Source organism: Geotrypetes seraphini, chromosome 4 (genome assembly GCF_902459505.1).
Source record: "Geotrypetes seraphini chromosome 4, aGeoSer1.1, whole genome shotgun sequence".
Taxonomy (NCBI): Eukaryota; Metazoa; Chordata; class Amphibia; order Gymnophiona; family Dermophiidae; genus Geotrypetes; species Geotrypetes seraphini.
Window position 1 is genome coordinate 203,274,422 of NC_047087.1, and position 21,227 is coordinate 203,295,648.

The 21,227-nt window shown below is 47.9% G+C and overlaps 1 protein-coding gene across 2 annotated transcripts in view; it reads left to right on the top strand.

Annotated features, from left to right (window-relative positions):
• Positions 1 to 21,227, top strand: part of NOLC1 (nucleolar and coiled-body phosphoprotein 1) — a 184,936-nt gene that overhangs the window by 136,885 nt on the left and 26,824 nt on the right. For both annotated transcript variants that reach the window (XM_033942768.1, XM_033942767.1), the window contains exons 5-8: positions 1,028 to 1,202; positions 2,835 to 3,014; positions 3,795 to 3,878; positions 20,599 to 20,721. In XM_033942768.1, the coding sequence (XP_033798659.1) occupies positions 1,028 to 1,202; positions 2,835 to 3,014; positions 3,795 to 3,878; positions 20,599 to 20,721 (562 nt within the window). The remainder of the gene's footprint in view (positions 1 to 1,027; positions 1,203 to 2,834; positions 3,015 to 3,794; positions 3,879 to 20,598; positions 20,722 to 21,227) is intronic.

Sequence of the window (21,227 nt, forward strand, 5' to 3'; positions counted from 1 at the left end):
TCACCCACAATCACAAGAGGGAGCTGCTAGATGTGCGATCAAGAGGAGGGTACTGACTGAGAGGGGTGGGTAGGGAGCCAATTCGTGTCAAATACTCCACAGGGCGATGAATGGCCTTGTCTCCGCACCTGCGGCAACCATCCCCCCCCCCCCCAGCTGCGGGTCACAGTCACTGTGTCATTCTCTAGTTACCAGTCTCAGCTATAGTATAGCCAAACAGTTTAGCTTTCCTGTGTTCCTTCTTCATTTGACAGAGAAAGAGATTTGTGATACAATCAAAGTGGTTTACGTTTATTATATGCAGGTACTTTCTCTGTCCCTAGTAGGCTCACAATCTGTTTTTGTACCTGGGACAATGGTGACTTGTCCAGGGTCACATGGAGCTGCAATGGGCATCAAATTTGGTTCTCCTGGTCCTTGTGCCACTACACAAACCATTAGGTTGGTCCTTGTATGATGCTGGATTTGAAATTGTGCTGAGACCAATAGCCTAAAGCAGTTTGCTGCACGAGACACTGGGGAGGAGGAGCAGAGGCGCCAACGCCGACTGACTGCCTACAAGACGTGCCTCATGGCAAGGGCACATCCTGTATGTAGTCAGCTGGAGCCTCGGCGCCTCTCTGCATCTTTTCTTTTTCAGCACTCCCCCCCCCCCCACTGGCGTCTCAGGGCCCTGTTTGTAGGGACAATGCACATGCACAGATGTTGACATGATGATATCACGCATGTGCATGATGTCGTCACACTTCTGGATGCTGTTGAGCTGCGGCCCCCAATTTAGTGTGCTGCAGCTCGCAAAGTTTGTGAGACACTGTCCTGAAGTATAAGATTACCTCATGGCCTTGTTTCTTTGGTTGGGGTATTTACCTTGCATCGACCAAACCTTTAATAAATTTGTTTGCCCTTGTGCTTAGGCTTCCATTTTTTCCCTCTCTGTGCCATTATTTTATACAAAGGATGATGTATATGGGAGAAGATGAAAGGCTTTGTTTTACTGTGTGTGTGTTTTGTTTACTTTTTGTTGCAGAATGCTGCAGCCTCTAAAGCAGCACTGTCCAAATCTCCAGCTACACCAAAATCTTCCGTTGGTGTGGGGAAGGCTCTCCCAAATAAAACAACCCCTGCAAAAGAGAGTTCAAGCAGTGAGGAATCAGACAGCTCAGAAGATGAGAAACCAGCTGCAAAACCCAAGCCAAAGCCTGGTAAGGTATAAGAAATAGACCATGGCTGCTGTGAGTTCCAGTTGTAGTCTTGAGACTACAACAGGAACTCACGGCAGCCATTTTGATGACGGCTTTGCATGGGGCAGGAGCATAGAAAGATTGCTCCTGCCCCTTGTCACTGCTAGATCATCAGGTAAGGTCTGGGGATGCAGGAGGGAGGTAGGGGTGGGTCAGAGCCAGCCCCAAAAATTATTTGCAATTTTTCCCTATTCGCAGGCCGGCTCTGCACCTGCTGAGGATCCTGGAATATGGATTGCATAGCAGGCATTTAATTATATTTAATGATCTAATATGCTACTCTTTACAAAAGCATCATCATGGTAGATTACAGTTACATGTAAAAATAACTTTAAATAGTCTTAAATATCCAACAAAAACATTGTAGTGTTTGGAGGCCTGAGCCATTGCATAACATAAGAACATAAAGAGTTACCATACTGGGACAGACCAAAAGTCCATCAAGCCCAGTGTCGTGCTTCCAAAAGTGCCAACCCAGGTAAACAAGTACCTGGCAAGATCCCAAGGAGAAAACCAGATTTTATACTGCTTATCCTAGGAATAAGCAGTGGATTTAGAAAATTATACAAAACTTTTTTAAACCCTGCTAAGTTAACAGATTTCACTACATTCTTCAGCAACGAATTCTAGAGTTTAATTACCCATTGAGTGAAGAAATATTTCTCCGGTTTGTTTTAAATCTATTATTTAGTAGTTTCATCATATGCCCTCTAGTCCTAGAATTTTTGCACAGAGTAAACAAGAGATGCACATCTACCCTTCCACTCAGTATTTTATAGACATCTATCATATCTCCTTCCAGGCTCCCTCCCTCCCTCTCCTTAGCGTTTCCTCATAAGGAAGTCATTCCTTCCTTTTTATCATTTTTGTCACCTTTCTCTGTACCTTTTCTAATTCTGCTATATCTTTTTTGAGATGCAGCAATTAAAATTGTACACATAAGAACATAAGAATAGCCTTACTGGGTCAGACCAATGGTCCATCAAGCCCAGTAGCCTGTTCTCACGATGACCAATCCAGGTCACTAGTACCTGGCCAAAACCCAAGGAGTAGCAATATTTTATGCTACCAATCCAGGGCAAACAGTTCAAGATACAGCTGCACCAACGAGCAATACAAAGGCATAATAACATTTTCATCTTTGTTTTCCCATTCTTTTCCTGATAATTCCTAATATTCTATTTACTTTCTTAGCTGCTGCCAAAGCCTGAGCCAAGAGCTTCAACTTTTCCTCAACAATGACACCTAGATATTTCCTGGGCAGTGACTCCTAACATGGAACCCTGTATCACATAGCTATAGTTCGGGTTCCTCATTCCCACATGCATCACTTTGCACTTGTTTACATTAAACATCATCTGCCATTTTGACTCAGTCTCACAAGATCCTCTTGCAATTTTTCAACTTTAAACAACATTGTGTTGCAGTATAACAGAGGAGCCTGATCTCTTAGTGATGTCTTTCTGCAGTGGGCTGAATGGAACTCAGGATTAAACTGTCAGCACTGAGTGATGGGCATAGATAATGGAGCTCAGGTGGTAGGAGACTGTTATTGCAGGGGGGCTGCTTATTAATCTGTCTCTTAACTTGTAGGACCATACAATGCTGTGCCACCTCCAGGTGCTAAACAAAAAAAAGCCACGGTGAAGACCACGGTGAAAACTCCATCAGCCAAAATGACACCGAATAAAAAAAAGGAACAAAGCAGCAACTCGGACAACTCTGAGAGCAGCAGTGAAGATGAGGCACCTTTGCCCAAGAAAGGGCCACCAGGTGTGTAACCAGTGATGATATCCATAAACCAGGGGTAGGGAACTCTGGTCCTTGAGGGCTGTAATCCAGTCAGGTTTTCAGGATTTCCCCAGTGAATATGCATTGAAAGCAGTGCATGCAAATAGATCTCATGCATATTCATTGGGGAAATCCTGAAAACCCGACTGGATTACGGCCCTCGAGAACCGAAGTTCCCTACCCCTGCCATAAACCCTGCTGAACAGGATATATGGCTTAGCTGTCTGCTCCTTGAGCATATGGAGGAGTTGGAAGTTCAGCTGAAATAACACTTGCAGTCTTTAAGTGGGGGGAGGAAGAAGCGAATTAAATGTGAGGTAGTCAAAGGTGTACAACCAATTGCAGTTCTTGGAAAGCAGCTCTTGAGTAGATTGCTCGTAAATAGTGCTTGGCTCTTGTAATTCCATGACTGTGGGACAGGCTACAAAATCAAAGGCCCACATGCTGGAATTGCTGTGAGATTTTAGAGTAACTTAGTTTGTGGGGATATAATCTGAAGTCAGGGAAGTTGATACTCCCTGTACTCTTCACACAGTTTGCAATACACTGGTGTATTAGAATGTGCTGATTAAAATTGCCAGAGGACCTATTCTCTAGTCTCAGGGTGAGAAAGTCTAGTGAGTGAATTTTTTCAGGGGTTTCATGTATTTGGACCTGATGCTTTTTGTTCATGTTGCTTGCAGAAGTGTTAGTCCTGCTCACTGACTCTCTCTGTTGCACTCTTAAACTACTTTTCTAAATCTGGCTTGTTTTCTTCTGTAGCTAAAGCCACTCCTATTACACCTGTGTCTTCAGGACAGAAAACTGTGGCTAAGAAAGCGGAGACCAGTTCGGACAGCGACCCTGGTAAGGAGGCAGTGGTTACCTTCGAATCCCAATTTCTCCAAGTTGCATACAAATTCAGTTTTTTAAAAAAATGGAACTCATTCTTTTTTTTTTTTTTAATCTTTATTCATTTTACATCTTACAAGTGTAAGAATAGATAACAGTTAAATTGAATTGAATACAACACTTGAATCTCTATCATATTCAACATTAAAACAATAAAAATTTTAACCCATTCCCTCCCAATCCAACTATAACCTATGTGTTCACAAAGCTCATATACAATATTATCCCAGGACAAGCAGGCAGGTATTCTCACTAGTGGGTGATGTCATCAGACAGAGCCCGATACGGACGTCTCACAAGCACGTGTTGCTTGTAGAAACTTAAAAGTTTCGAGATGCCCGCACCGCGCATGCGCCGGTGCCTTCCCGCCCGGAGAGCCGGGCGTGTCTCCTCAGTTCTTTTCTTTCCGCGGAGCTGAGAAGTTCAACTTCATCATGCGCTAGCTGAATTCAGTTAAATTTGCCTTCCTTTTCCGCGTTTTTTCGCTTTTGCTTTCTTTTATTTTAATTGTAGTACATTTCTTTTTCAAAAAAAAAAAAAAAAAAGAAGATTATTTCCTCCGGCGGGTCGAACGGGCCGGCCACGTGGCTCAGGCCTACTGGCTTCGACCTCGCGGCGGAGATTTTCCGGCCTATGTCCCGGCCAATCACCGGGTTTAAAAAGTGCAGCAAGTGCCAACGCGCGATTTCACTCACGGACCCGCACCGACGCTGTTTGCAGTGTCTTGGTCCTGACCACATTCCGAAATCGTGCAGGCCTTGCTCTACCCTTACGGCACGCTCATTCAAACGGCGTTGCCTACTGTGGGAGTCGATGTTCAAGATGGACGCAGCCAAGGATCCTTCAGCTTCCACTTCATCTGATACCTCCCCGGTTCGTGCGAAACCGGTATCGACCCCTCCGGCATCGAGTGTGGTGAAACCGGCATCGTTCATCCCGACACCATCCACGAGCTCGACGTCGGTGCCGGCCCCGGTCCCCTCGGTTCAGGTACCTCTTCCTTCCACAGTACCACCAGTGGTCATCAAAGTGCCGAAAGCTACCAAGCAGAAGCACTCGACCTCGAAGGAACGCGATGCCCGTGCAGGAGGACCCCCTTTCGGTGCGGATCCCTCCTTATCGGCTTCGCTACGGTCCATGCTGGAAGCCCAATTCGTTGAGCTCATGCAGACCATCGGACCCGGGCTCATCGCTGCCATACAGGGTGACCTCCCGGTACCGGTCCAAAGGGGTGGTCCGCCCCCTCCCCCTCCCCCACGCCGTTCGACCTCGACAACCGACGAGGACGAACGGGGGAGGGCGGCGATGCCCATGCGGCAAGCCTCGCTTACGGATATGCCGCCATTAGAGCCCATTACGCCTCCGCGCCAACATGGGACCAGACCTCCGATCGATAATCAAAGCCCTGGGCATAGTCAGGAAGAGTTCTTCCGCACTCCTTACCAGACTTGGGTAGCATCGCAAGAATCTGCATCGCAACCCCTGTTACGATCCACCGCTTCCAGCCCTATCCATCACTTGGGGGCCTCGGGAGACCATGCGATGCACAGACGATCCCGATCTCCGTCCCGCCACCGAGAGGGACATCGATCCAGACACTCATCCTGGCACTCTGCACGCCACTCAGAGGTGTCACCGCAGAAAAAACTGCAACGTATGGGATACCCCTCATCAGAGGTATCCCCACCGGAGGGACCGGAGTACGAGGAAACACCCGTACCCGACTCTCCTTGCCATTCCCCAATGTCCATGGACCCGGAGGCCTCTTCCTCCTCCAGCCCGTCTCACAAACCGACGCTGGCGGACCAATTGTCTTTCTCATCATTCCTCCGACAAATGGCGGATGATCTGGATGTGACTCTTGACACGGGCTCCCGATACTCCAAAGAGTATCTGGACACCATGCATTTACCTAACCCTCCAACGGAGTCGCTTCGGCTCCCTCTGCATAAATTGCTGGATCAGACCTTCATGCAGTGTTTCGAAACACCGTACTCCATACCGGCGATTCCCAGCAAACTCGATGCTCGATACCACATCGTGCACCATAAAGGGTTCGAAGGCCCTCAACTCTCTCACCAATCCCTACTGGTCGAGTCCTCTCTTAAACGCTCTCATCCCTCTCAGGTCTACGCCTCTGTACCGCCGGGCCGAGAGGGGAGAACGATGGACAAATTCGGTAGAAAATTCTACCAAAACTCCATGATGGCGTCACGGGTGCTGAACTACAATTTCTTCTTCTCTTCCTATCTGGGGTTCTTCTTGCCGGTACTCCGCAAGTTCACTCCTTTCATAGACACCCAAGCTCGATTCGAGTTCGAGGAAGTGGTAGCCTCCCTCTCCCAGTTACGCCTCCAGCTGATGCAATCCTCCTTCGATGCATTCGAACTCTCGGCACGTGCTGCCGCAAGCGCGGTAGCCATGCGCCGCCTGGCATGGCTCCGTACAATCGATATGGATCCCAACCTCCAAGACAGACTCGCCAACGTACCATGTGCGGGAGCTGACCTGTTCGACGAGTCGATCGAAACTGTTACCAAGAAGCTGTCGGATCACGAAAAATCCTTTCAATCCATCCTGCGGCCCAAACCCAAACCTCAACAGTCTCGACCTTCCAGGCCACCCCTGATTTACCAGCGGCGTTACATGCCCCGACAAACGCCTGCTGCGAGACAACCTGCGAAGAGACAACCTCCCCAGAAGTCTCAGCAAAAACCCCAGCCACCGGCTGCACCTAAGGCTACCCAGCCCTTTTGACTCCCTTCCTGGGAGCATAACCGACACCGTTCTGCACCCCTCAGCCTCTCCCATAGGGGGCCGCCTCCATCTTTTCTACCATCGATGGGAGGCCATAACCACGGACCTATGGGTCCTTACCATCATAAGAGACGGATACTCTCTTCACTTCCATCGGGTCCCCCCGGACCATCCTCCAAGAGAGTATCCTTCAAGCTCGACACAGACCGCCCTTCTTCTTCAGGAAGTCCAAACCTTACTTCAGCTTCGGGCCGTCGAGCCGGTCCCGGCAGACCAATTGAACCAAGGGTTTTACTCCCGGTACTTCCTCGTCCCGAAGAAAACGGGCGACCTGCGACCCATTCTGGACCTTCGGGCCCTCAACAAGTTCCTGGTCAAAGAGAAGTTTCGTATGCTGACTCTGGCTTCTCTATACCCCCTCCTCGAGCAGAACGACTGGTTATGCTCCCTGGATCTCAAGGAGGCCTACACTCATATCCCCATTCACCTGGCCTCCCGAAAGTTCCTCAGATTTCGGGTGGGAAATCTGCATCTACAGTATCGAGTGCTACCATTCTGCCTCTCTTCATCCCCCAGAGTCTTCACAAAGTGCCTGGTGGTAGTGGCCGCGGCACTCCGGGACAGGGGTCTACAGGTGTTCCCATACCTCGACGACTGGCTCATCAAGGCCCCGTCAGCCCCAGAGGTCACTTCGGCGGTCTCGGCTACAACCTACCTCCTCCAGAACTCGGGCTTCGAGATCAACTTTTCCAAGTCTCACCTACAACCCACCCAGTCCCTCCCCTTCATCGGGGCAGTCCTGGACACCAGTCGACTCCGAGCATTCCTGCCTCTTCAACGCATGGAGGCTCTTCTTCATCTCTGCCAGTTCGTGTCTACTCGCCAAACTCTACCGGCGAGACAACTGATGGTGCTCCTAGGCCACATGGCCTCCACAGTACATGTGACACCCTTTGCCAGACTCCATCTCAGAATCCCCCAGTGGACCCTGGCATCACAGTGGAATCAGACGTCCGATCCACTAACCAAACACATCGTAGTCACACCTGCTCTTCGGCAGTCTCTACTTTGGTGGATGACCTCTTCGAATCTATCCAGAGGTTTGCTGTTGCACTCTCCCCCCCCCATCAGAAAGTTCTCACAACCGATTCGTCGAACTATGCATGGGGGGCCCACCTGGATGGTCTCCGCACCCAAGGATTCTGGACCAGTGCGGACAGACTACATCAAATCAATCTACTGGAGCTCAGAGCCATCTTCAATGCTCTCCAAGCTTTCCAACACCTACTTCACAACATGGTGATCCTCATTCGCACAGACAACCAGGCCGCCATGTATTATATCAACAAGCAAGGAGGCACGGGCTCGGCCCTCCTTTGCCAGGAAGCTCTACGAATCTGGGACTGGGCGGTTCGCCACAACGCCTTCCTCAGAGCAGTCTACATTCAGGGGAAGAACAACGTCTTAGCAGACAACCTAAGTCGTCTTCTACAACCTCACGAATGGACTCTCCATTCCAGCCCCCTTCACCAAATCTTCACACAGTGGGGGACGCCTCAGATAGACCTCTTTGCGGCTCCCCACAACTCCAAACTGCCTCAGTTTTGCTCCAGGATCTACACTCCTCATCGCCTCGAGGCAGACGCTTTTCTACTGGACTGGGGAAAACGATTTCTATATGCGTTCCCACCATTCCCGCTGATCCAGAAGACTCTGGTCAAGCTGAAACTCGAACGGGCCACCATGATTCTAATAGCTCCTCGGTGGCCCAGACAACCTTGGTTCTCCCTTCTACTTCAACTCAGCAGCAGGGAACCTGTACCACTTCCAGTGTTTCCTTCACTACTTACTCAACATCAAGGATCACTGCTTCATCCCAACCTGCAGTCTCTCCACCTGACAGCTTGGTTCCTCTCAACATAACCCCTCACCAATTCTCACAAGAAGTGAGGGAGATCTTGGAGGCTTCCAGGAAGCCCGCCACTCGGCAATGCTACTCCCAGAAATGGACTAGATTCTCCTCATGGTGTGTTTCTAAATCAAAGGAACCTCAGCGAGCTTCCTTATCCTCCGTGCTGGACTATCTCCTACACCTATCTCAATCTGGGCTCATAAGATAATCCATACGAGTCCACCTGAGCGCTATTGCAGCTTTCCACCAGCCTCTACAAGGGAAACCCCTCTCGGCCCATCCGGTGGTCGCCAGATTTATGAAAGGGCTCTTTCATGTTAACCCTCCTCTCAAACCACCCCCAGTAGTTTGGGATCTCAATGTAGTCCTTTCCCATCTCATGAAGTCCCCGTTTGAACCGCTCAACAGGGCTCCTCTTAAGTATCTCACCTGGAAAGTGCTTTTTCTTGTAGCCCTTACGTCTGCTCGCAGAGTCAGCGAATTCCAGGCATTGATGGCGGACCCACCATTCACAGTATTTCATCACGACAAGGTGGTCCTCCGCACTCACCCGAAATTCCTGCCTAAAGTGGTCTCCGAATTTCACCTCAACCAATCCATCGTACTTCCAGTATTCTTCCCTAAGCCCCATTCTCACCACGGAGAATCGGCCCTTCACACTCTAGACTGTAAACGTGCTTTGGCTTTCTACCTGGATCGCACCAAGCCACACAGAACCACCCCCCAACTTTCTGTCTCCTTCGATCCTAATAAGTTGGGAAGACCCGTATCAAAGCGCACCATCTCTAATTGGATGGCGGCTTGTATCTCTTTCTGCTATGCCCAGGCTGGATTATCACTTCCTTGTAAGGTCACAGCCCATAAGGTCAGAGCAATGGCAGCCTCAGTAGCATTCCTCAGATCAACACCAATTGAGGAGATTTGTAAGGCTGCCACTTGGTCCTCGGTTCACACCTTCACCTCACATTATTGTCTGGATACTTTCTCCAGACGGGATGGACAGTTTGGCCAAACAGTGTTGAAAAATTTATTCTCTTAAGTCGCCAACTCCCCCTCCATCCCACTGAGGTTAGCTTGGAGGTCACCCACTAGTGAGAATACCTGCCTGCTTGTCCTGGGATAAAGCAATGTTACTTACCGTAACAGTTGTTATCCAGGGACAGCAGGCAGCTATTCTCACGTCCCACCCACCTCCCCTGGGTTGGCTTCTCAGGCTAGCTACCTGAACTGAGGAGACACACCCGGCTCTCCGGGCGGGAAGGCACCGGCGCATGCGCGGTGCGGGCATCTCGAAACTTTTAAGTTTCTACAAGCAACACGTGCTTGTGAGACGTCCGTATCGGGCTCTGTCTGATGACATCACCCACTAGTGAGAATAGCTGCCTGCTGTCCCTGGATAACAACTGTTACGGTAAGTAACATTGCTTTCTTTATTATTGATCTAAATATTTAATAAAATTATAAAATCCCTCCCCCATACTTTCCTTCTTATTGCATTTATAATGGAAAAATGGTATTTATTCATTACAATATCTTGTCAGTGGCCCCCAGATTTTATTAAAATTATTATAGTTCCCTCTTTGTATAGCAATTGCTCTTTCCATCTTTCCATTTTATAGATGTGACATAATGAATTCCACCAGAAGCAATAATTGAGTCTCTTCTATTTTTTCCAATTAAGTGTGATTTGTTATATGGCGACTCCTGTCATGATCAATAAAAGCTTATTATTGTTAGATGAAATTTGACTCTGTGCCCTCATTGATATTCCGAATAGAATTGTATCATAAGATAATGCCACATGGTTTTCCAATAAACAATTTATTTGACCCCCAAATAGATTTCCAAAAGGCTAAAATAAAGGGACAATAAAATAATAAATGATCTAGAGTCCCTACTTCGAGATTACAATGCCAGCATCTATTAGACTTAGAGCTATTCAACTTTTGTAATCTAACTGGTGTCCAAAAGCTCTATGTAAGAGAAAAAACCAAGTTTGTCTCATAGATTCGGAGACTGTAGATCTCATTCTCCAAGACTAAATCCGTGGCCATTGAGACGCAGTAATTTGATGCTAAATCTCAATGCTCCAAATATCTCTAAGACCATGGAACTCGTTCTTAACCCGGGAACTGCCTGTACTCTACTGCTCATATAAGGAAGGGAAACGCTATATAGTCTAGAGATTATTTTTTTTCTTAATCTTAGGGGTAAGTAGTAGGCCTTGGTTGTGAGCTATGCACTATAGGCTGCAGAAAACGACCATAATGATCATTTGACTGTCTAGTAATGATTGTTCATTTTAGATAGGTGCACATGATCAGTAAAAAAGAATATTTCATAGGATATACATTGATTACATATGTTATCCCAGGACAAGCAGGCAGCATATTCTTAACGCATGGGTGACGTCACCGACGGAGCCCCGGTATGGACCTTTTTAACTAGAAAGTTCTAGTTGGCCGCACCGCGCATGCGCGAGTGCCTTCCCGCCCGACGGAGGAGAGCGTGGTCCCCAGTTTCTTCATTTCCGCGGAGCGAAGAAGACGCATGTGTTTCAACGGCCGTTGAAATTTCAGATTTTGCCTTCTCGCTCGCGAAATTCTCTTCCTTTTTTGTTCTTTTTCCCTTCGGGTTTCTTTTTCGTTATTTTTTTGTAAAAAAAAAAAAAAAAAAAAAAAGAAAAAACTTTATTTTCTCTTATTTTTCGGGCCGGCCCCGGCGGGGCCTGTTGCCACCATACAGGCCTCCGGTTTTGATTTTGCGGAGGCCGTGTTTCCCTTCATGCCCCCTCAGCCGGGCTTTAAGAAGTGCCAGCGGTGTGCACGCCCGATATCTCTCACTGACCCACACAATTGGTGCCTACAGTGCCTGGGTCCAGAGCATCGGGCTGACACCTGCACCCGCTGTGCTACTCTTAAAAAGCGTACATTGAAAAATAGGCAGATCCAACAGAACATCCTGTTCGGTACCGGGTCTGCCATGGAATCGGCCGCGCCGTCATTGGCACCACAAAAGTCGGCACCGACTACTTCGACGACGCCTGATCCATCCTCGGGGTCGCAGGCACCAGGTAAGCCGGCTAAGAAGCCTTCCACTTCCCTTGAGCGCCCTCCTGCCACACCGGCGATGCCGGTCCTCCCGGCATCATGCCGACCCCGCAAACGCTCCGCCCCGATCTCGGTGAGTGCCTCGTCATCGGCCTCCTCATCGCCGAGGCATGGAGCGGCACCTATGGTACCGAAAAAGAAAAAAGCGGTACCGGTGCCTCCTCTGGACGACCGCATTGCGGCCATACTCCATAGTCAATTGCAGGAACAACTTCAACAGCAACTCCAGCACTTGTTGCCCGCAATATTGGCCCCGCTCCTTCCGGTACTGGACCGGCCCGAGCCTCGCACCATACCACCGGTGTCGACACCATCGGTACCGTTGAACACCTCCATGCCGGTACTCGCGGCTGAACCACTTCATCCTCCGGTGCAACCCCGCTCTGATGCAGACCCTCCCCAACATCGAGACCGACAACAGTCCCCCCCGTGACCAGGACCGGCACCGGTCTTCTTCCCCCCCGGTACCGTCTCGATGCGCTCTGGCAAATCTCTCTCTAAGACTCGCCACACTGAGCCGTCCGCACCACCGTCCCGCCCCGTGCACACCGATGTCAGGGACCCGGACTTATGGGAAGAATCCCCACCCGGTACCGATGATGAGGCTTCATCAACAGACGAGGAACCCTCGATGGTCGATACCAGTTCCAAACCTGAACAGTCCTCGTTCACAAAATTTCTAAGGGAAATGTCGGCAGCTCTATCTATCCCTTTAGAGTCCAACTCTAAGAAATCCCAGGCTTTCCTTGACGCCCTGGACTTCGAACAACCTCCCAAGGAATTTTTAAAGTTACCCGTACACGACATCTTACGGGAAACTTTTTACAAGAATTGGGAAAAACCCCTCACAGTACCGGGTGCCCCTCGAAAACTGGATAGTTTGTACAGGGTCATTCCTATCCCGGGGTTCGATAAACCTCAACTGCCTCATGAATCCCTTCTTGTGGAGTCCACCTTAAAGAAAACCCAGGGTTCAAGTGTCTATGCCTCCACACCTCCTGGCAGAGAAGGCAGAACGATGGATAAATTTGGCAAGCGCCTTTATCAAAATTCCATGCTTGCCAACAGAGCTAATAATTACACCTTCCACTTCTCCTTCTATCTGAAGCATTTGGTGCAACAACTCTCCTCCATCCAAAAGTACATCCCTGAGCGTAAGATCCCGATTTTTCAACAGCAAATTTCCAGCTTACTCCAACTCCGGAAATTTATGGTGAGATCCATTTATGACTCTTTTGAACTGACCTCTCGAGCCTCTGCCATGGCTGTCGCCATGAGGCGCTTGGCCTGGCTGAGGGTTTCTGACCTTGATATCAATCACCAGGACCGCCTAGCCAATGCACCTTGTCTTGGTGATGAACTCTTTGGGGAGTCCCTGGACTCAACTACCCAGAAACTCTCAGCACACGAGACCAGGTGGGATACCCTGATCAAACCCAAAAAGAAGACTCCACCTGCTCGCCCCTACAAACAACAGTCTTCCTACCAACACAGGTTTTCGGCCAGACCCCTCAACCCGCCTCAGCATCAACAGCCTCGCCAACCTCGTCAGCAGCACCAATCTCAAGCACGTTCACAGTCTCACCAACCGGCCAAGCCTCTCCCGCAGTCAAAACCATCTCAGCCCTTTTGACTCTTTTCTCCAGAGCATAGCCAGTCTCCAATCCTCGGTGCCTCTTCCTCAACCTATCGGAGGCCGCCTCACAATTTTTCTCAACCGTTGGGAGGTCATCACATCAGACCAGTGGGTACTCAACATCATCCGCCAAGGCTACTCCCTCAACTTCCAGACTCTTCCACCAGACAATCCTCCCGTAGAGTCTGCTTCTCATTCCTCCCAAACTCCATTCCTCCTGAGGGAGATCCAATCCCTCCTTCTTCTCAATGCCATCGAAGAAGTTCCCCCAGACCAAAGGGGTCAGGGATTCTACTCCCGCTACTTCCTGGTACCCAAGAAGACGGGAGACCTCCGTCCCATCCTCGATCTCAGGGACCTCAACAAGTGTCTGGTCAAGGAAAAGTTCAGGATGCTCTCCCTGGCCACGCTTTACCCTCTTCTCTCTCAACATGACTGGCTATGTTCCCTAGACCTCAAAGAGGCCTACACTCACATTCCAATCCATCTGACTTCACGCCGCTACCTCCGATTTCAGGTACAGCACCGCCACGATCAGTACAAAGTGCTACCCTTTGGCCTCGCATCATCGCCCAGGGTGTTCACCAAGTGCCTTATTGTGGTGGCGGCCTTCCTCAGGTCTCACAACCTCCAGGTGTTCCACTACTTGGACGATTGGTTGGTGAAAGCACCTACGTCTCCGCTTGTGCTACAAGCCACTCAACACACCATCTCTTTCCTCCATCTCCTGGGATTCGAGATCAACTACCCCAAGTCGCATCTGCTTCCCACACAGCAACTTCAGTTCATTGGAGCAGTTCTCGACACCACTCTGATGAGGGCGTTTCTTCCCTCCGACCGCAAACGGACCCTGCTCCATCTCTGCCGTCAGGTGCTCCTTTGTCGCTCTATTCCAGCTCGGCATATGATGATCCTCCTGGGCCACATGGCCTCGACGGTCCATGTGCTTCCCCTGGCACGACTCCACCTCCGGACACCTCAATGGACTCTGGCCAACCAATGGTCACAGACCACGGATCCTCTTTCTCATCCCATCTCTGTGACATCGTCTCTTCAGCAATCTCTTCAATGGTGGTTGAACTCCTCAAATCTTTCCAGAGGTCTCCTCTTTCATCTGCCCCCTCACTCCAGGATCATCACCACGGATGCCTCCCCCTATGCGTGTGGAGCTCACCTGGGAGATCTGCGCACCCAGGGTCTCTGGACCCCTCAGGAGCGTCTACATCACATCAATTTCCTGGAACTGAGAGCCATGTTCTATACTCTCAAGGCCTTCCAGCACCTTCTCTACCCTCAGGTTCTTCTCCTGTGCACAGACAACCAATTCGCCATGTATTACATAAACAAGCAAGGCGGCACCGGATCTCCCCTCCTCTGTCAGGAGGCCATCCGCATTTGGACCTGGGCCACGGCCCGCAGTCTCTTCCTCAAGGCCGTCTATATCCAGGGCGAACAGAACTCCCTGGCCGACAATCTCAGCCGCATCCTTCAACCTCATGAGTGGACCTTGGATCCTCCCACACTCCACTCCATCTTCACTCTCTGGGGCACTCCTCAGGTGGACCTCTTTGCAGCTCCTCACAACCATCAGCTGCCCCAGTTCTGCTCCAGACTCTACTCTCCTCATCGTCTGGCCCCAGATGCATTTCTGCTCGACTGGACGGATCAGTTCCTCTATGCCTTTCCTCCACTGCCTCTACTGTTGCAGACGTTATTCAAACTCCGCAGGGACAGAGCCACCATGATTCTCATCGCTCCTCGGTGGCCTCGCAAACACTGGTTCTCCCTCCTGCTCCAGCTCAGCTCCAGGGAGCCCATTCCTCTTCCTGTGTTTTCTACTCTACTTACACAGCAGCATCAGTCTCTACTACATCCCAACCTGTCCTCGCTCCACCTGACAGCTTGGTTTCTCTCGGGCGGACCTCTCCAGAGAATCTGTCTCAGCCTGTCCGTCGCATTTTGGATGCCTCCAGGAAACCGGCCACCCTCCAATGTTACCATCAGAAGTGGACCCGGTTCTCCTCTTGGTGTCTACTGCATCATCACGATCCCACCTCATTAGCGGTGGAAACTGTACTGGACTATTTGCTCTCTCTGTCCGACGCTGGCCTCAAGTCTACCTCAATCAGAGTCCACCTCAGTGCCATCACTGCGTTTCATGAGCCTATCCTCGGAAAACCTCTCACGGCTCATCCACTGGTTTCCCGGTTCATGAGAGGCCTCTTCAATGTCAAACCACCTCTGAAGCCTCCTCCTGTCGTCTAGGACCTGAATGTGGTTTTATCAGCCCTCATGAAACCCCCTTTTGAGCCTCTTGCCACAACTTCGCTCAAACTTCTAACATGGAAGGTGCTTTTCCTCATTGCCATCACCTCTGCCAGGAGGGTTAGTGAGATGCACGCACTGGTCGCCGATCCACCGTTCACTGTTTTTCACCATGACAAGGTGGTTCTGCGTACCCATCCTAAATTCCTTCCCAAGGTGGTCTCGGCTTTTCACCTCAACCAGTCCATTGTGTTGCCTGTCTTTTCCCCTAAACCCCATTCTCATCCTGGGGAACAGGCGTTGCACACGCTGGATTGTAAGCGTGCCCTTGCATACTACCTTGACCGTACCAGGGCTCACCGCTCGTCCCCTCAGCTCTTTCTGACCTTCAATCCTAACTGTCCAGGTCGTCATGTCTCTAAACGGACACTTTCCAACTGGCTTGCTGCCTGTATTGCGTTCTGTTATGCTCGGGCCGGTTTCTCACTGGAAGGTGCTGTCACGGCCCACAGGGTCAGAGCTATGGCTGCTTCTGTGGCTTTCCTCCGTTCCACGCCCATCGAGGAAATCTGCAAGGCTGCCACTTGGTCCTCAGTTCACACGTTCACTACTCGCTACTGTCTGGATGCCTTCTCCAGACGGGATGGACACTTTGGCCAATCTGTGTTACAAAATTTATTTTCCTAATGGCCAACCATCCCTCCTCCCTCTCTGTTAGCTTGGAGGTCACCCATGCGTTAAGAATATGCTGCCTGGAGAGGTAAATTTTCCAAATTTTTATAGGTACCATCAAGCCTATATTTTACGTCAGGGTATGTATTGGATCCTCCCAGAACTGATAGATAATGCACCGGATTGGTTATATTTGGAATGGCGCCTTGTTTCCCCTAAATTTAGTTCATCTTCCAAGTATCAACATGCCTAGAAGATACATAGAAAATAAGATATTAATGGATACTTGGAAAACGTTGAGGTTTATTAGTAAATTAACACCTGTCCCAATAAACAAGTCAACTAATCAGTCTTTATGGCTAAACTCCAAGATTAAAATTGGCGGAGCTCAAATCCTTTGGAAGGAATGGATTATTGCAGGCATTAGATCTCTGAATGATGTTATTTCGGAAGGTAAACTGCTGGAATTTTCACAATTGCAACATAGATTTGGTCTTAGTAAAAAACAAAGTTTTAAATGGTTGCAATTGCATTCAGGTTGGGTTCCCTGAATGGAAAACATTGAATAATCTAAACTAAACTAAACTAAACTAAACCTTAAGTTTATATACCGCGTCATCTCCACGGAAGTGGAGCTCGACACGGTTTACAGGGATTAAAAATAAAGAAGAGGAACTACAATGGAAGGAGGGAGAGGTGAAGTGAACAAGGACGGAGGAGGACGGAGGAGGTACATAGAATAGTGGAGAGGGAGGAAGTGGTTACATTTTGGTGAAAAGCCAGGTTTTCAGATGTTTTCTGAAATGTTGGAGGGAGGTCGAACTCCGAAGATGGGCCGTAAAGCTGTTCCACAACTCAGTGATCCTGAAGAGGAGGGAAGTACCGTGTTTTCCTGTATGGGAGATGCCAATTAGAGAAGGGAAGGATAGTTTGAATTTCTGAGTGGATCTGGAGGAGTGAGTGCTTGAGAGCCAAGATAGTGGGAAGAGGGGAGGGAGGATGCCGTGAAGAGATTTGAAGGTAAGACAAGCGCATTTGTAGCGAACCCTGAGGAAGACTGGGAGCCAGTGAAGCTTAGACAGAAGCGGGGAGACGTGGTCAAATTTGCCTTTTGCGAAGATTAATTTAGCTGCGGTGTTCTGAATCCGCTGAAGTCTGAGAAGATTTTTCTTTGTTAGGCTTAGAAAGATGGAGTTGCAGTAATCGAGTCGGGATAGAATGATGGATTGGACAAGGACGGCGAAATGTTGTTGGTGGAAGCAGGATCTAACTTTTCTTAGCATATGGAGATTGAAAAAGCATTTTTTTACTAGGGAGTTGATGTGGTCGTTAAAGGACAGTGTAGAGTCAATGATGATTCCCAGAACTTTACTAGAGTGCTCAAGCTGCAGATTGGTGCCAGAGGAAAGTGGGATGTGGGAGGGTAGCTGATCCAGTTTTGGGCCGAGCCAAAGTAGTTTTGTTTTGGCCTCATTTAGTTTCATTTGAACAGTGAGGGCCCAGGATTGTAGACTTGTTATACAGGATGAGATGTTAGCCGAGAGGTTGGTGAGGTTAGAGTCGGTTTCAATAAGGACGAGGATGTCGTCGGCGTAGGTGTAAAGTGTCTCCGAGGTGGAAAGTTGGAGGAGTTTCAGGGAGGACATATAGACATTGAAAAGAATCGGGGATAAAGGTGAACCCTGCGGGACTCCACAGATCGGTTTCCAAGGGGAGGATGAGGAACCCTTCATGTTAACGAGGTAGGAACGGGACCGTAAGAATTTTGAGAACCAATCTAAGACAGTGGAATTTATGCCAATTTCAGAAAGTTGGAGGATTAGTATGTCATGGTGGACAATGTCGAAAGCTGCGGAGAGGTCGAATTGGAGAAGGACAGCAAATTTGTTGGAGGAGTGAAGTTGTTGGACCTTTGAGATTAAAGAGGCTAGAAGGGATTCAGTGCTGTAGTTGGGTCTAAATCCATGTTGGTAGGGTAGGAGAATGGAGAATCTCTCGAGATAGGATGAGAGTTGGGTGGCTATGATGGATTCCAGCATTTTGGTCAGGAGAGGGATATTAGCTATTGGGCGATAGCTGGAAGGGATGGAGGGGTCGAGATCAGCTTTTTTCAGAAGTGGGGACAGGGAAATGTGTCCCATTTCTGTAGAAAACAGGCCTGAGAGCAGGGCTGAGTTTAAGATTTTGGTAAGAGATGAGATGGCCTGGGTTGGAATATTCTCATATAAGTAGGAGGGGAAAGGATCCAAGGAGCAGTTGCAGGCTTTTAACTTGAGGCAGAGCTTAGAGACCTGAGAGTCGGAAACAGGCTCGAAGGCGGTCCAGGATCTGTCGGCTGGGATATGGTTCACCTCGGTTAAGTTGGGGTTGAGGGTAGTGGGCATCAAAGAGTTGTAATCGGGTGTGGGGGGGAAGGAGCTTCGTAAGGTAGACACTTTCTCAATATAGTTTAGAGTTCTTATGCTTCCAAGCAGACTTCCTAGGGCATCAAGCCGCTTTGTGGTATAAATTAATATCTGGATATTTGAATAAAAAAACAAAAAATGGTCTAAGAGACATTTGGAGCATTGAGATTAAGCATCAAATTACTGCATCTCAATGGCCACTAATTTGGTCTTGGAGAATGAGATGTACAGTGTCAGCATCTATGAGACAAACTTGGTTCTTTTTATTACATAGAGCTTTTTGGACCCCTACACGTTTGCAAAAATTAGATAGTTCTAAGTCCAATAAATGCTGGCACTGTACTCTGGAACCTGGGACGTTGGATCATTTACTATATCATTGTCCCTACATTAAAAGTTTTTGGAATGCAATTTGGCCACAAATTAATAAATTGATGGAAAATCATGTAGCAATATCATATGATACAGTGTTATTTGGAATGATAATGAGAAAAAAAAGTCAAATTTCACCAGAAAATAACAAGCTTTTACTAGTCATGACAGGGGTTGCCATTCAGCATATAACCAATAACTGGAAGAATCATAGTAACCTTAATTATACATTTTGGTGGAATACAATTTGTCATATATTCAAAATGGAAAGAGTAATAGCAATACAAAGAGGGACATATCCTAAATTTATAAAAATATGGAGGCCATTGACAAAGTATTGTACTGAATGAATAATAGGATTTATCTTCTTCTTTTCTTCTTTTTCTTGTCTTTATGGCACACATGGAGGGGGGGGTAGTGAAAATAATTTTACATAACATGTTATAATATGGTATACAATATGTATAAGGTGATTGGAAAGTACTTGAAGGGTGGGGGGTGGGAGAGGGGATAAAAAAAATTTGTTCAGAATATTATGTAATAGATATAAAAGTGATATTGTGCATTCATTAGTTGTAACTCAATATTTTGTACACTTCATGTAAAATATGAAAATGAATAAAGAATTATAAAAAAAAAAAGAATATGCTGCCTGCTTGTCCTGGGATAAAGCACAGTTACTTACCGTAACAGGTGTTATCCAGGGACAGCAGGCAGATATTCTTACGTCCCACCCTCCTCCCCGGGTTGGCTTCTTAGCTAGCTTATCTTAACTGGGGACCACGCTCTCCTCCGTCGGGCGGGAAGGCACTCGCGCATGCGCGGTGCGGCCAACTAGAACTTTCTAGTTAAAAAGGTCCGTACCGGGGCTCCGTCGGTGACGTCACCCATGCGTTAAGAATATCTGCCTGCTGTCCCTGGATAACACCTGTTAAGGTAAGTAACTGTGCTTTATGGTAGGGTTGGGAGGGAAGGAGTTAAATTTTATGTATTATTGTTAAATATGACAGAAATTCAAGTGATGTATTCAATCTTAATTGTCAATTTATTGATACACTTGTTGTAAGATGTAAAAACGAATAAAGATTAAAAAAAAAAAGAAGATAGGTGCACATACAAATTCTTATATGAAACTCGGTGCCAGTTACCCCTTCCTCCATTTTTCTTATCTGACCCATTAAAGTAATACCTTTTTAGAATTGTAGCTGCCAGGATGCCACCCCCTCATACCCATGCTTTCTTGTAGACGTACTAGTTTTGTTGTTTAGATTGCTTATTCTTACAGGTATCCCTCAACTCTCCACACCTCTCTGTTTTCCCAGAGAACCATTAACAAATGACTCTTGCTTTTCAACAGGAAGTATTTTAGCCTATGTTAAACAGGGGTTTTCTCTGGGGCAGGGTTTGGGTAGAGATTACATTATAGTTCTGCATTTTGAAATGGTTTTCTGATGCCAGCAAGTAGGGTCGGTCGGTGATGTCACCCAAATGTGGCAGCTGATTTGTGTATGCAGTAACTCAAGAGAGAGTATTTTTTTACACCTAGATTCCAGTTCTTCAGAGGAAAAGGCTTCTGTTAAGAAGACAACACCAGCAAAGGCTGCAGCCAAACCAGCTCCTGTCAAACCCACCCAAGCGAAAAAGGCCTCTAGCTCCTCTGACAGCTCAGGTATGAGATGGTGTTGACACTGAGCGTGTTGGTGTCCTCATGGGCTTGTGCACGTTTGTGTAATCACTTTCTATTTTAAAGGTATGAGATGGTGTTGACACTGAGCATGTTGGTGTCCTCACAGGCTTGTGCACGTTTGTGTAATCACTTTCTATTTTAAAGGTATGAGATGGTGTTGACACTGAGCGTATTGGTGTCCTCACAGGCTTGTGCACGTTTGTGTAATCACTTTCTATTTTAAAGGTATGAGATGGTGTTGACACTGAGCGTATTGGTGTCCTCACAGGCTTGTGCACGTTTGTGTAATCACTTTCTATTTTAAAGGTATGAGATGGTGTTGACACTGAGCGTATTGGTGTCCTCACAGGCTTGTGCATGTTTGTGTAATCACTTTCCCATTATCCTCACAGGCTGCTCTTTAGAGTGAATTGTTGATTTAATTTAACTTGAAAACTTTTTTATTGAACTTTTACAAACTTACAGTGCAAAGCAAATGAAACAAAAAG